Below are 17,621 nucleotides of genomic sequence, written 5' to 3' on the forward strand. Positions count from 1 at the left end.
TACCTGAAGGGTCGCTTAACACTGAGCCAAATGCACTGATCACCACATCTGCTTTCAGCTGGACTACCTGATCTTCATCTTCATTCCATTTTCCAGTTTCATCTTGCTCTGTCCGAACAAACTGCATACCAACAATTCTTCCACCTTTTAATATAACCTTTCTTGGGGAAAGGAAAGGCAAAAATTCACATTTTTCTTCCTTAGCAAGCTCCATCTAAGACAAAGCAGAAAAATTAAAAGTAAATTAAAAAGGCTTCCTCCAAGACAGCATACAGTTTATCTTCTAATCACGTCTAACAACTCTATGTAAAAGACTATACCATTTAAACAAGCATAACACTTCCATTTTCCCTCGCATGTAAAGATGAATATAATTTATGGTTCTTAAGAGCTAGTTATCAAGAATTCACATGTTGGTAAATGGCTGGAAACATTCATTAGTCAGTCAGAGGTAACTGGTGTTATATTGGCATTTAAGGAATTAGAAATCACAAGAAGCTTCTTTCAATTGTGCTCCATGCCCCACCATCAGCACAAGGAACATGAAGATTCTGTAGACAATGAGCTGGTTCCTATTTTTCTTTGCAGGAAGATTCACTTTGACACTTTGATCATGTCCAAAATGAAACTGAATACCATAGTCTATCAGCAGGTTAATTTTTCTATGCTGGGAAAAGTCAATATGACTGGAGGAATCAAACAGTGCCAGAAAATGATCAGAACAGTAGGTAGGATTGTGGGTAAGAACATCCTAGAGGCTGGTGAAAACGGATTCTTCCATTCTAAGTAAACAGGCCCCATACTATTTGTCCTCTCTGCTTCCCCTGAACTGGTTTTTTGTAAGATTATTCACAAAACAGAATCCTGTTAATAGAAATATGAAAATGCATAAAATAGGCTCCATGTTCATTTACTATTTTTAATATTATAAATCCACAACAATTTTTACAACTTTTTTTCCTTCACAAAAAGATGGGGTTTTGCACATAGAGAAACTGAGCTATAATAAAGGTTACTTATGTAAGAGAAGATGCAGTCAGGAAAAGAATCTACTTTCTTTTTTGCTTTTCCTAGACCAATGGCCTATCCGTTGGCCCATCCGTTGGCCCTAAAGTGGATAGTATCACACTGCCTGCTGTAATGACATGCACACATTCATTTCTCAATAGCTAACATTTATATTGCACTTTAGGGCTGCAAAACACTTTATGTATTATCTTATTTGATCATCAAATATTATTGAATGATTGATGGCATCAGTATTACCTCTAAACTTGAATTCTTTCTTCTTAAGTTACAGAATACTTGTAAAAGAAAGTTTATTTCTGCATGCATGAAACCATTGTCAAACCCAGCACATTTTATGTGCTAAAACATGATGAAGCATAAGCATCTGTTAGAAGCATTAACATACATAGCAGTTTCCCTTTTTTTAACAAATAACATGAACAGAAATTGTTAATATCTAATAATATGTGTGAAGACTGAAGAAGCAGAATAAAATTATACCACCAGATCGAATCCATGCTTCTCTGGATTCACTCAGAGTCACTTATCAATGGGACTGCAATTTCAGGGGAAAGGCTTCCCAAACAGGAGAGTGGGATGGGGGGGGAAAAGGAGTGCTTAAAAAAACTCTATAGATTCTTTCTTTCCTTTCCAGAATAAGATATTATATTTGGAGGGGGCAGCTAACTAAAACATTTGTAATGATATGGTAAATATGGTTTAACGAGTATATGTTCTCTACGTCTTTCTGTGTTGCTTCTGTCACATTTGGATAATGCAATAACGTGCAAGTCATCGATAGAATCCTGCTACACTGTGTTTCAAAAATGTCACCCAATACTAAATTTTAATGATCATGCCACACTTGATTGAACAACAATGTCAAATGCTTATAGTATGAATAAATCAATATATAACACTTATTTATAACAGCACTGTTTTCATTTGTGAGTAGAAATAAAATATCATGATAATATAGCACATAGTTGAAGTATCTTTCCTGTTCAAATTTAGGTTCTCTTCTTGTTTTCTTGCCTATTTATAATAAATACAAAATTTCTTATGTTACCAAAATTTCACCATCAAATTCAGAGAAAAGAAATCCTCAGGCAGGCACTTAACACCCTTTATAATCTAGTGGGGTTTTTTTGTTGGTTTTTTTTTTACCTTGCCAAGTTTATTTTGCATTTCTCCCTTTTACCAAATTGAACCATTATGAATTCCGTGTACATGACATTGCATTGCTTTCCTTCCATCTTTTGCTGAAATGATCTCACTTATCTAAAATGTCCTCCAACTCTGCCACAGACTCAAAGCATTCCCAGCTTCCTTCAAAGCACAGCTTGAGGACCATTCATTAGGCCTTTTTTGATTATCTCAGCTATTAATGCTTTCCTCCTTTGGTTTTTCATGAATATTTGGTATTTACTTATCTACTCATGTGTTGTATTCCCACCAAAAGAGAGTTGTGACTCTAAGCAAGTTGCTTAATCAACTATCTTCCTTAGTTTCCTCATCTGTAAAATGGTGGTAATAATAGCACCAACTTTTCAAGGCTGTATTGAGTATAAAATGAGATAAAATTTGTAAAATACTTTGCAAATCTTAAAGCCTGAGATAAACAATAGCTATTATTATTACTAAATTATTATTAAAAATGAACAAAAATGCATAGTTTCATTTCTATCTTTATATCTTTTGCAAGATGTCTTTTGCAAGAGTAGTGTCTTGCAAAAAGGGCATGTTTAATAAACCTTGCTGAATTGATTGGCATTAAATAACCACTGAAGGATTGCTATTTGTATGTATCAACATGTGTTAGTATGTATTGTTTCATGACTGAATGCCTACTCATATAACATTTTAAAGTGCTCAAAGAATAACTTGTAACTATCCTGTTAGCCAGGTATCACAAAAATTATTATCTTTACTTTACACAAAAAGAAACTGAAGCATAGAGAAATTTAGTGACTTGGTTAAAGTAACATAGCTTGTGTCAGAAGGGGAAGGGAAAAGGAAAGCAGATCAAAATAACATTTATAGTACATACTATGTGCCGGGCACTGTTAAGCAATTTTACAAATATGATGTCATCTGAGAGGGATAATTTGAAACAAGTTTTCTGCTTAATACAAACTCAGAGTTTAGCAAAATAATAAAAGTTTATTAATTGAATTATCTCAAATACTTTCCCCTATACCATACTGCCTGAACTCAGATGTCCCTAATTATAGCTTTATGGTCCTATTAATTTGTCTCATTTTTAAGTTTCGCAATGCATATATGCCTGAATATACAATTAAAATCAAACTGGCTTCTGCGTATTGTAAATTTTCCATATTTAGAGACACTGATGCTCTACTATCAGCAAATCTTACGTCTCAAGAATGAGGATATTAGCATTCAAATAACTGAACATTTTCAGTTATTATCTGCCAATGCATAGAGGTTAGGCTCAGAGGATTCTGGCTACTCACAGAGATTACTCCCCATGCCTGCTGGAGTAATTCCAGTGATATTATGCTCTAATGCATATAGGATACTGCTATTGGATGAGAAAGACATAAATCATTCCAGGTCTTGCTCTTTTGCTGTTAAGTAGCTGGGATTTCCATTTGATTTATCTGGAGAAAAAACATTTATAAGCAGGCATAGAAAGATGCAATTTTGAAGGGATATGTTTACTTGGGAAGGAGTGACATTACACTGGAAAAAGGCAAAGAAAGATCAGAAGATGAGAAAGGGACTTGGGAGAGAGAAAGGTGATTGGGAAAATGAAGATAGAGAAAATGAACACTCATTGAAAGCATACGACCAATGGAATGCCCTGAAATTGCTTTTGGAAAAAAAAAATAACTGAATATTCTTTTGTCATCTGAGGAATTTTTCTAAGGAAAGGCAATAGAAACTCTGACATGAAAACAACAGATTAAGTATGAGAGACAGAAAGAAAGCATGGAGTCTTATCTCATTTGCCTCATGTGAGGAGAAAAGGAAAAAAAAATCCAAGAAAACACTATTATCAGGGACTAATAAAATCCTGTCATATAGTAGTTGATTAATAAATGTGCTTTTATTGGCTGATTGATACCATCAAGAAGTATAATAAAAATTAAAATGAAAATATTTATACTATCTTGTCTAAAGCTTTGTTAAATCTGTTAACATTTTACTGTGTGCCAACCTCTTTGCTGAACTTCAATCAAAATGGGAACTGGAAAATCGTGAGAGAATGCCAATGAGTTGTTGTCTGCATAGGGTTACCATGAAAGGAACAATTATAAGTATTAAGATTATTTTATTTCTATTAGATATTTCAACACTCATGCCTACGATGGTGAAAGCTGTAATCAAAGGTATAAAAATCAAGGTATAAAAAAACAAGAACAATGGAAAGAACAAGGCTAGAAGACAGACCACTTGATTTGTTCACTTGTAAGGGCAAGCAAAGTAGTATCTTTTGCTGTTTTTGTTTTAGCATAATCAAGAAGTATAATTCCTCTCACTGAATCTTGCCTTTATCAACCCAGAGTCTTGACTAGGAGTAAAGTACAGAAGCAAGAGTTTCTTTAACTAAAGTACATGTATTTGAATTGTTAATGTGATTAAAGATCTTCCCCACCCACTAATGGGCTTGTCCTTTTAGGGGAGTTTGATTAGGGGAGATTTGTAGGAAGGTCAACACTTTTGATTAATGAAGCACTGGTTCTCAAGGGCTGGGATGCTCTCTGGCTCTAAAAAAGGTATAAATACTCTGAGGGTGAGGTTTTACTTTGGGGTCTAGTTTTTGGAAGAAGTTTTGTGTGCCAGATGAGATTCTGGGAACCTGCTAAGGAGCTCCCCAGCTTTGAAAACCTAGATGTTGGTGCTTCCCTCTCTGGCAACTATGGTCACACAGCTGGACCTGTCTATTGATTTATGATATATGTATTGCTTATGTCAGACAATTTGGAAGTGCTTTCTGTTGGTTTCCTGAGCTAAGTGAATATTTGCTTGATTAAAGGAGATTGTTAACCCCTCACAAGTTGCCTTTCCTTTTAGAAAACCTTATCTAAGAACCTGTGATAGCAGGTCCCCCTGTTTATGCTGGGGTGCTTACTGTTACATCATTCCAAGTCCAAACTAGAGGATACTGTCTTCAATATTGATTCAGACCTTTATTAGGTGTATCTTTATCATGTACCAGGCAAGGATTTTATGAGGCTCAAATGATATAGTACGTGCAAAGTGATTTTCTAAGAAGCTAGATAAATATTGTTATTATTGTTTCCTTGTCTTATTCTATGGAATTCAAATGGAAATTGTCCTATATTAAGTCTCTACTTTGCTATCAGTCTTTTCTATTTAGTGTCTTATAGAATATTACATACTTAGATAAAAAGCTTATGCTCTGTAGGTTCACTGAAAATATCTCAGGACAACTGCACTAGCAGAGAGGATTATGGAGATGATGTTCATATGATTTGAATTTCTTTAATTAGATCTCTCTACAATAAAAGTTTTTCTTTCCCCACAATTTGGAGATTGCATTAATTGTATTATAGTATAGGAACATCTATTTAGAAAGTTGTTCTTAAATTATTTTGATGAATGCTATATTCAGCTGATTATGGAGAACATTTCTTTGTGTTAATGCTCCAGGTGCAACACAGTTTATTTGTTAAATTCCAAAATATATCTTTGAGAGGAGTGCCCTGTATTTGTAACAGAAAGATTTATACCTTTTAATTTATGAGAATAATTTCTGGCATACAATTCTAGACGTCAAATCATGTCTTTCTAAGTATTCTGTAGGTAATAAATTGTTACGGTCTGCAATGCTATGTGGTCTTGTTTCCATGATTTTCTTGCATGATTTGTATTGGTCAATAGGGCTTGGGTGCTCTAAAGATAACCTTTCTTCAGTATCTATTGGCAAGTACCTGACTCTATATTGCTATCATAAATTTCTTCACTTGCATACAAAAATCTATATAACTCCTGTCATATGTTCAATGGATCTTTATCTACAATGTTGTTTGGCAGGAAGGGGTTGGGTTCATGTAGATATCTACCATGGGGGAGTTTTGATTCTACACTTGAATCTTAATGATGTTTTTAATTATTTATGTTCTTAATACATACTTGTCATAATTTTACACATTTAAGATTATCAACTTTGTAACATTTTTAGAGAATCTAAACTACTCATGACTCTAGTTGCCATGTTTCATTTCTCACCATGGAGAACAAGTGTCAGTCATTTAAGGTTGTTTTTAGATGCTTTTCACCAGTTGAGTGTGGTGACTTTCCTATTAGTTAAACCTCTCTAGGAAAGAGTGATAAAGTCAATGTCTTGAATTTGCCCATTTCTATTTTTATAGAATCAACTACATGCATACAGATGACAGATTGGGACTGCTACAATAACCCACAGTTATGTTCTCCTAATTGTTGTCCTACTGGCACAGGACTGCTCCACATGGCATGCCCACCACAGAGAAGGTGCTATATTCTGTGAGCAAAGTAGAATTGAAACAGTTCAAAGGCAATGCAGGATGTGCAAATTTAGAATATCCACCCTACTGTGGGAGAGCACTCTGAGCTTGTATTGGTTTGATCAGCCACAGTTGGACACACTGAAACTTGACTCTAGCACACTGATGTCATTTTGGTCCTTTTGGAGAATGAAGGACAACAACCAACCAACCAACCAAATGGATCTGATGTTTACTTTGACTTTTGCTCTATTTTAAAATATAACAATACATAGACAGCTGATTCTAAAACAACTGCTATTTCCTGTTAGTTAAGATATAATCCAATTTATCTTTTAATATAGTTTAGTGTTTGCCACATCCTGGGTCCTTCAAATCTCTTGAATAAAGTATTAATTCTACAAAATGAAAATTCTGGAAACTAAATTTTTTTACCTTTTTCCTTTCTTGATTCTAAATCAAATTTCCCTACATATTTTTATTTGTTGGTTTCTCCACCTTGTGCCCATCTTTGTGCTAAAGTCACTGAGCATACAGATTTATACCGATGAAGTCTGAAAGATTAAAATAAACAGGACTAGAGAGATTTGCTGGTCCCTTTCAACCCAATAGTTATAAAATCTTGCTGTTCTTCATCTTCCACAAGGTGAAATCATCTAGAGTAATCTTGACCTCAATAATTACCTACTTCAAATGGAGTAATTGCATAGTTGTTCAATTGTTTCAGTTGTATTCAACTCATCGTGACCCCATTTGAGGTTTTCTTGGCAAAGACAATGGAGTATTTAGCCATTTCCTTCTGCAGCTCATTTTACAGATGATGCAACTGAGGCAGTGTTAAGTGATCTGCCTTGGGTCACACAGCTAATTAAGTGTGTGAGGCTGGATTTGAACTCAGGTCTTCCTGACTCCAGGCTCAGAGTTCTATCCACTGTTCCACCTAGCTGCTAGTGAATAACTACATATTTTAGCATAAGATGGGTTTTCTGCCTTCTGAACCAAGATCTTTTATTTACCTTCCTGAATGAAACTTTTGAGGACATTACCCAATTTAGTTGCAGCCTCTTTATTAATTCAAATTTAATTTATGTAAGAATGTCAATATGGATGTGGTTCATTTCATATAACAGGGTACCAATTTGTTGTCCATGTGATAAAAATCATCAAGTACCACACGTTAATTTCTTAAGATGGATAAGAACTATTTGGCTCTTCCCCTTTCTCTATTACCCCACAACTGTTACTTCAGTATCTGAAGGGGTCTTCAGAGAACTGAGGACCATTTTGTTTTGAGGGTTATTATATGGGTCTCTGTAGACAGAAAACCATCTTGCTATTAACTTTTCTAAGATTAGGCATGGCGATGGATATCCCACTACAATATGAATCATATTTTTGAATGGGCATGATACTATGGCAAATGCAAAGGCTGGCAATCATTACCCTTTTCACAGAAAGGGTAATGCTGCTTTCTGAGGACCATTAAAGATTACTCATGATAAAAGTCAAACAAGAATTTTCTATACTTTAAAAAGAGATACTTTGCCACACCCCTCTTCAGAAACTTTGCTTGTGTACTACATTTATAGCAATGAATACAAAAAACGGATCAATTACGCTAAAAAAAATACCATCCCTAGTGCTTATTGTCCTAAGGCTTTCTCCCTATGTAGTAAATTTGTTTAGAACAGAGTAGAGAGTCATGAGATATTTGGTAAATTGATTTTGTAAGTTAAGAGGAGTACATAATGTTAACATTGCAAGCATTCCCAAGAAACACAACAGAATGTATTTCAGAGTTTTTGAACTTTGAAGTTAATATTTCTTTTCTACAATAATAAAAAATGAAATAGACTCCTGATGGTTCCTATGCGATCTAAAATCTTTTTGTTTACCTAACATTTAAGTAAATTTGTGTACTGTTATATCTAAAAACAACTATTTTGTAATAATAATTATTATCAAAATTTGCATTTATATAGCACTTAAGGGTCCCAAACTATCTTACATGTATCATCTCATTTGAGCCTTACAATAGCCTTATGAATTATGTACCATAACTATCTTTATTTTACAAGCTGAGGAAAATAAGGCTGAGAGAAATTAAGTGATGTTCTTCTAATAACATAATCACTATATGTCTGAGGTAGAATTCCAGTCTTGATTTTACTGATATCCATTCCAACTGTATGGAACCCAGTAAGCAATAAGTCTCTCCACAGTGCAGTCTCTCTTGCCCACCCCCACCCACATATACTAATTTACTTGAACAACCTGTTCCAAATGTAAGTTTGACTGACATAACTGTATTTCCAAATAGTTTTTATTAACAATCTATTTGCAATTTTTATATTCTTTTTATACTAGATATACATATTTTCCTTATCAATTGGAAAACTGCAAAATTAAATAATTTTAGAGCTGAAAGAGCTGAGCAATAGAGACCAACTAGTTAAAATATCTTTCTATAAATAAGGAAACTGGAGTGAAGGCAAGCCCAGTCATTTGTCCAAGGTCAAAATAACCTGCTAATTTGTAGTAGACTCTGGACTTGAGCTCATCTCTTCATATTCACAGTCAAAAGTTCTTTCAAGTACATCATCCAGTCTCCACATACCATACTGAATTTTATTGTAGACATAGAAATGTTTAGTTTTATCCTAAAGAAGATATGTTCTGTCAACACTATGGAATCAAATTCCTACTTGTTTTATCAGTAGTCAATTTTAGAGTGATCTGTTAATTTTGCATGACTCATTTTTACCAACTACACAGACACTGTGATAGACCAAATTTAAATGATTTGTAATGATCAGATATTGTAGAAATCACATAGATTAGACTTTTCACTTAGAAATGCCCCTTTCTAGCTCAGCAGCTGATATAATTGTGGAAAGTGAGGATCGTTAAAGTAACCTAGTGATGACTCTTGTAATTTGATGGGCAACCCAGTCTTGCATCCCATCAGACATCTTAGAAATCTATCATCTTCTCATGACAATGCTAAAAGCACTGCTCCTAGATGCCTGTCATATTACCAGAAGATTTAGATTACAACAACAGAATCTTGATATGTACTTGGGCTAATCCTCTCTATGCAGTAATAATCAGTGTATACCAATTCTGAGTCATAATAAAGACAGACAAAACAATTCCCACCATCGTCCCTTAGCTTTTGCTTGTCAAACTGGCACATTAAATATTGACCTTCTTGTTCTCTTCCAGACATTCTGAATTGCTTAAAGCACCCATAAATTTTTATCAGATCTGTCAACAGCTTTTGATACTCATATTTGGGGGATTCTGTTATCCTGATAAATTTAATCTCATCTGTTTGACTTAGCAGAAAGAACTGGAGGGAATTATTAATGGATTTTCCTTCATCTTCTTAGAGGATAGTACAGAACAATTTCTGGGATCCCTGAAGACTTTCAGTGAGATGCTCTAGTTTGTTATTAGTACCCGTGTGTGTGTGTGTGTGTGTGTGTGTGTGTGTGTGTGTGTGTTGCTTGAAAAGGAAATGAAACACATTTGGAACTACAATTGTATGTATAAAATGGTTATGCTCTTATGTCTTCTTTTCATCACATCTAGATTTTCTGTTTTCATGCTTCCTTAACAAGGAAAGGAAATGCTACGTAAAAGTTGATGAAATCCATAGAAACTATGTTTATTATTGTTTATAGGAATGGGACATGGTCGTATCCACAATAGCTATTAGTGTTTAGGGTGCATTTTCTAGCCTTCAGAGGAAATAGTCTTTAGATATAAATTTATACTTCAAACTCTATAGTACATAATATGCAATGTTTGAGTTCTTAGAGAGAGAAACTTCATGCTAGTCATTTTTGCATTTACCACTTGTAGATAATAGAAATTTATTGGCTGTGGTTTCTTTATGTCTTGAATGGTACCTCCCACCCCACCCCAAATATGTCTACTAAAACAAATTATACCTGTTAATATTTATATGTCAAAAGATGAATACAAGAAGCTGATAAAACCACAGGAAAAATGTCCTTATTCTTTTACTGTATTTGTAGAGTACTAATGACTATTAATTCAGGTCATAGAAAAGCATCATTTTCCAAATGTTTTAATTGTTTTAATTAAAATCGTAGATGTTTTAGTATTTATCAAACAAAACATTTTATTCCCCAAAATCATTCCAAAATGTGGGATCAATATGGATACTTTCTTGAGATATAAAATCCACTGACTTGATCAAATGATTTTAGAGAAAGTGGATTTGATATTTGGTAACCTTCATGCTGTATGATTTGGGGAGAGAAGTGGAGATAAGTTAAAAATAGAAGAGGTTAAAATATTTTGGTTTAATGTCAAATAATGTCAAAGAGTGCTAAAGAATATTTCCCCTCCACCACAACTCAATGATAGCTAAGAGTTCTGAATTTTTTTAAAAAAAAATGGAAAAGAATGGAATCTGTGAGCTATAGTCTGATAGCCTTCAGTTGGATTTCTAGCAAAATCCCAGAATGCATTTTTAAAGGGATGGTTGGTAAAATAACTGTAAATTAAGCAGGAAGCATGAAGAGCCAGCATGACTTGATGAAGATATACTAACCAGTTCATGTAAAATTAGTCTTTTTTTTTCCTTTCTTGGGATGGTTACAAGACTAATAGATTAGGTAGAATGTTGTAGAAATAGTTTTAACTACATTTTTGCAAACCATGTGATACCATGTCTTCTCTTATTCCCATGGGCTGGATAACATACGATGAGGCAGATTCAAAACTTGCTGAATTGATAGTCCCAAAGAGTTACAGTAATAGCATTGTGCCAGTTTAGAAGTTCTCAAGGGGATGAGCCAAAGTTTGGTGCTTAACCCTTTGCTATTTAACTTTAAAAAATCAAAGACTAAGCACAGTGCTTGGTATGTAATAGCACCTTAGTAAAAGCTTGTTGATTAATTGATGGATAGGTGGTTGGATTGATGGAAGTTTTGATGCCATGATTAATAAATTTGCTGGAGGGACAAGATCAGATAATGCATGAGATGATAGCCTAGATCCCCAAATATTTGGACAGTCTAAAACCAAGTAAGGAGGAATTTAATAGAGATATATGTAAAGTCTTATACTTCTACTATAACTTACACTTTTGGTACCAAAAAAAAAAAAAAAATCTGTTGTATAAATAAGGAGAAGGCAAGGCCGGGAAGCATTTTTTTCTAAAAGAGATTTAAGGGTTATAATAAACCATAAGATAAATTTGAGCAAACAGTGTGACCTGGCAGCCTTTAACAGAGGGTTAATGTATGTAAGATATTTTTGGCATCTCAAAGACTGTTGCTAGCTGGCACAGTAGATAGAAAGCTGGACCTGGAATCAGAAAGAGCTGAGTTCAAATCTGGCATCAGATACTTATTAGACATGTTACCTTGGACAAGTCACATAATCTGTTTGCCTCAGTTTTCTCATCTATACAATGAGGATATAATAGCACCAACCTTTCAGGGTTATCATGAGGATAAACTGATGTAATAATTGTAAAGTGCTTAGCACAATTCCTGGCACAAAGTAAGTGCAATATAAATGTAGCCACCACTGTTATTATTACTGCTATTACCAATTACTATTGTAGTCAGTTCTGGGTGCCACATTTTAGAAAAGGTATTGATGAGTTGAAAAGGATATAAAGAAAAATAAACAGGATGTTGAAGGACCTTAACTCCATGACTTGAGAAGAGTCAGGTTAAAGAACTGTGAAGAGAAGGGGGGCCTGATAGTTGTCTTTAAATATCTGAAGGGCTATTGTATAGAAAAGGAACACACTATACCATACCACAGAAAAAGAATCAGACTCACTTTGTTTGAACCTCGAGGTCAGAAATGGTACAGCTAGGTGGTACTATGGATAGAATGCCAGACCAGGAGTCAGGGAGACTCATCCTTCCGACTTCAAATCTGGCCTCAGACACTTGCTAGCTGTGTGACCCTTGGACAAGTCACTTAACCCTGTTTGTCTCAGTTTCCTTATTTGTAAAATGATCTGGAGAAGGAAATGGCAAACCACCCCTTTATCTTTGCCAAGAAAACCCTAAATGGGGTCACAAAGAGTCAGAGATGACTGAAACAACTGAACAACAAGACAGAACTAGGGCAATGCAAAGATGACAAAAGGAAACCTTGAGGCTTTAAGGGAAGAAAAATTAACTCCTAATATGAGCTAAGTAAAAACAGAATTAATTTCCTCATGAGTTAATGGGTTCTTCCTCATTAGTCTTTAAGCAAAAACTGAAAGACCTTTTATTAGGTATGTTCTTAAGAGATGTTCATATTCTGTGAATCTGATTTGAATTATATCAAAGAAAATAATACATGTACAGTATACTGCCAGCCTTAAACTGTTATGGGAATATTAGATATCATATTATTAATTTTAGGAACAAGTTGGACCAGATGGCTTCTGAGGTTCCATCCAACTCTGAGATTCCTTGATTCTGTGATTATTAATCTATTAAAGGATTTCAATATTTATAGTATCAGAAGACATCTTTCTGACTTCTCCACACTAATAGCTACACTACAAGAGAGTCCAATAGTGAGGGAAGATGTGGAAGTCACAGAAATCAATTCTATTCAACAAACATTTTTAAATGTCTACTATTATGTCCTAGGGCAAAGGGGGGGTGGAGCTTCAAAAATAAATTAGTGATACTGTTCCTGTCTTCAAGAAATTTACATTCTGTGATGCCCACAAGTATTAATATTAGACTCTTCAGAGAAATAGGAAGGACCCGATATGACAGGAACAAAGGCACGTCAGGGCCCTTGGTGCCTCTGCAACTTGAGAATGAACCATTACTCTCCCATGCTCCCAAACGACCGGAAGAGGTGGAATTGTTGCTTAAAGTGGAAGGTACTGGCTATTTATATTGCCAAAAAATGAATAACAGGTGACATTAACTTAGGGACAGATATTGAAGACTTCACTCAGTGCTGACACAACACCAGGCCCCGATTTAAGCACTTGAGGCCTCTCTTGTTTCTGGTTCTGTCTCCTTGCTTAGGATCCATGAAACTTAACTCCTGATGTACAAGCTTTCTTTCTGACATTAGTGCCTTGAAACATTCAGTTCTTTAGTTTGACATTAAAGATTTTGGTTCTCTTAGACCTTGGTCCTCTTAGGCCCTGGCTCTTACTTCCTATATTCTGATACTATAATCCAATCCCATTTCGTAATAGTTCCACCATCTGCCAATCATATGCTTCACCTTTCTTGTGGTAGTCATTTCTTATGGCACTATTTCCAGCCCTGTGCCACAAGACAGGCTACAACACTACCCACAAATTCTCATGGGAAGGTGGACATGGTGTAAAACCATGGTTAAGCTGGTACTGACATTTCCCTAGGATCCCCCTCCTTTTGATACCTCCCTACTAGTGATTTCCTTGATGTTGACTAGCTGACTGTTGCTGTCTATCAGTGACAGACACAGAATATAGAAAATAGAAAGGAAGATTTCCAAGAATATGTGTGTATTTGATTGGATTTGACACCATAAAGTAGAAAGCTAGATGCCATTTTGATTTCCCTCTCTGATTAATTTGTTGAATGGTTAATCCACACATGAGCAAGCAATAGACGATGGATGAACCATTAGGAAAATTCTGCAACAGCAGATAAAGTGCTGAACTTGGAATCGGGAAGACATATTCAAATTCTACTTCAAAAACATACCAACTGTGTGACCCAGGCTAAGTCTTAAGGGGTCCGACTCTGTTTCCTCATTTGCAAAATGAGGACAATAATAGCAACCAAGTCCCAGTAGTGAGGACCAAATGAGATAACATTGTTACATGTGTATATATCTATCTCTATATACAGATATAGAAATTCATACTACGCACAGTATATTAAGTACAGTTATAGTGAATTTCTTGAGGACAAGGATTGTATCTTTTTTTCTATATCCCAGTCTGCTAGGGCACAGTAGTATTTATGAGTGTTCCTGGAATTGAATTGATTTCTGTGACTTCTACTCCTTCCCTCCTTATTCTATCTATGTATCATTTTTTTTTTTTTGCAAATGTTAAAGTGCTATACAAATGCTGGCTATTATTATTTAGAAAACAATGGAATGTCACAGAATGGTGATTCCTATTTTAATGAGATCATTTTCATTCTAAGGTAATGCATAATAAGATTCATTAAGGAATTAGTTAAAAGGGAGTGTAAGTTTTAAGTAAGAGGTAACATTCATTATTCATGTACCATATCATAACAGGACAGTATGTTGATAGTAAATAATTTCTTGCTTGTGATCTAAATAAATACAGTTTTACAAGTAAAGGATGCTATACAGATATAGCTTTTTTAAAAAAAATGCATAGAAATAAATGAATACTTGGGTTTTAGTCAGATACTTCTACCTGTACCTGTATCTCTTCTATAATGTCTAGAACTTGACTGTTTGGAAGATCCAGCTTTTCCATTTGAACACCTCCAATTAGTGAGTTTTTTGCTTATGCAGAGATGATAAAAGCCTCTTTAAAACTTCTGGTAATTGTTCCCTATTCTTTCCTTTGGGGCCAAGTCAACTAAGTCAAATGGCAGTCCTTTATGGCTATTCTTATAGGACTATTTTAATGTTTCCAATTACTAAATTCCAGTAAGGCCCACACATTTCATGAACAGTGCAGATTATATTGAGGACTTAACAAATTCTAATGCTATTAGTGGGAGATAAACCATTTCAAAGGTATTAGCACTGAGAACAAGAATCAATCCTATTCATACAGAGATAAATTAAATTCCTCATTTTTACCCAAATCAGTGTTATGGATCTGATTTTGCTTATGAATGCCTGAATTAGATGAAACAATTAGAACTCCAAACCCCTTTAACTCTCATCTGCAAATTCCAAGATCAGCCTAATGACTTAAATAGAACACTGTATGTTAACAGTTCATCTCCTACAGTCTCTCCTTTTACAATCCATATTTTCCGATGGTTCCATTTTACCTCCTCTGGGACGGCTCTTATATTAACAAAGCCTTTCCTGAAGACAACGAACACGCGGCAGGCTCCACACCGTAAAGCAGATGTTGCACAGTCAAAAGCAGTGTCTCCAGCGCCAAGTACAATCACAGTTCCCTGTATCGATGGCAATGGGGAGTGACAGGCACACATTCCTGAATGATGAAAGGAAAACCCCATTTTCAAGTAGAAAAACCATTTCTGCATGACAGCTCAAAAGATACTTGTACTCAAAGCAGTGTAAAATTGCATCTTGCAGTTTCCAAGGATGGAGTGTCACTATCAAATTATTCTGCTTCACTGAAAGACAGTTTTATTCCCATTTTAAAAATATGCTCATATATATAATTTCATAGTCACTACACTTAGCAGCAGTGCCTTCTCTCTCTCCCTTTTAGAGGGTCATGGACTAAATTACATTTTAAAGGCTCGAGGCTAAGCCAAACTGGAATCAAACAATTAAAACTATACTCTTTCAGGTTCTGATTCCTAGTCCTATAATTTGCTTCATTATATCTTTGTTTGGCAAATGACAAATTGTCCTTATGTTTGGGGAAAAAATGATCCTTGGTTGTTTACAAAAGCCTTTGATTTTGATATTGTCGAGTGAGACTACTTAACTACATTGGTCTCTCCTTGTACTAAGTTTAGTAAACTGCAAAAAAAAAGATCCAGTAGCCTCAGTAAGTTCCATTTGTATCACTGTCCTTATGAGTCACATGCTTTGACAACTGAAAGTGTGACAACCATTTTCTTGAAATTGTTCTCCTAAGTAAATTGTCTGAAAGTAAAAACAAATCATACATCCTCTATACGGGTGTTCTCTCTTTAAATAGCAAAGTAAAGGAATTATGAGTTCCAATTTGTCCATTTGCCAATTAGAATCTATTTCAAGATTGTATCTTCTTATAGAGACTCTCATGGAAAAGGGAAAAAAAGGTAAAATGCAGGTGGTTTCTATATATTAGATAGCACTTTATATTGAGCTAAATACAACTAACAGCTGATTAGATAAATTATAGTAATTTGGCAGCATGGAGAGTTTAAACCCATAATCTCAATAAATGTAATCATTTTGCTCAGAAGAGTTTGTATTTGAGATCAAACAATCACTTCTATGCAATTCTCAAATTTTTGTTGCGTCCATTGTGAATTTTCACAGTGAGGGTTGAAAAAACGTATTTAGCAGTTTTTATTGAGAATATCATTGGGGGAAGAAAAAAATCCTTAGTTTTAGAATATGTGCAGTAAAAGCATCCAAATATAAAAAAAAATCTCTTCTCCTTAGATGATATATGGAATACACTAGATGTGGTCCTACCCAGTCCCACTTAGGTATTTGTCTCTGGGTTCTGGCATTCAGGTGTGTTTTTAGCATATATCTTAGGATATTTAAGCCCCCCTCCTATAAAAGTTATTTAGACTCAAAGAAAGTACAGTTTTTAAGTTGTTCAATTATTTTCAAAAATGAGGGCTTACTGGTGACAACATAAATACTCTAGTCATGCTTTAGACAGCACAGTCATATCTTTTATAACGTCCTACTTGTATATTATGAAATGATATCACTTAAAGACTAGATAGCAAGAACATTACCTGTATTATATTTATAGGGGGAAGGGTTTTATTTTGTTGTTAGTGTTGCAATAATCTCAAATAGTGCTGTTTTTTCTCCTTCCAATAGTTTTTTTTAATCAATGATCTCTTATTTTTTAAATAGTATTTTATTTCTTCCCAATTGCATGTCAAGGTAATTTTTAGCATTCATTTTTACAAGATTTTGAGTTTGAAATTTTTCTCCCTCTCTCTGTCCCGTTTCCTCCTCCAAGAGTAGTAGGCAATTTCATATAAGTTATACATATACCTTCATGTAAAACATGTTCATATGAGTCACAGTTGTAAAAGAAGAAACAGATCACAAGAAAAAATATATGAAAAAAACAAAGCAATTTTTAAAAAGTATGCTTTGATTTACATTCAGAGAACATTACTTCTTTATTTGGATCTGGATATCATCCATAGCATCCATGAAGGAAAGCCTTCATCAGTTCTTTGTACTTGTCTTGGATCATTTTTTTGCTGAGAATAGGTGAGTCATTCATCAGTAACACATGATGTTACTGATACTGTG

General features: G+C 34.6%; 1 protein-coding gene across 2 annotated transcripts in view; it reads right to left on the reverse strand.

Moving 5' to 3' along the window:
- Positions 1–17,621, reverse strand: part of DPYD (dihydropyrimidine dehydrogenase) — a 1,077,299-nt gene that overhangs the window by 564,339 nt on the left and 495,339 nt on the right. For both annotated transcript variants that reach the window (XM_072644083.1, XM_072644082.1), the window contains 2 exons: positions 15,476–15,645; positions 4–214 (listed from right to left, as the gene is read on the reverse strand). In XM_072644083.1, coding sequence (XP_072500184.1) covers positions 4–214; positions 15,476–15,645 — 381 coding nt within the window. The remainder of the gene's footprint in view (positions 1–3; positions 215–15,475; positions 15,646–17,621) is intronic.

The sequence above is a fragment of the Notamacropus eugenii genome, chromosome 2, assembly GCF_028372415.1.
Source record: "Notamacropus eugenii isolate mMacEug1 chromosome 2, mMacEug1.pri_v2, whole genome shotgun sequence".
NCBI lineage: Eukaryota > Metazoa > Chordata > Mammalia > Diprotodontia > Macropodidae > Notamacropus > Notamacropus eugenii.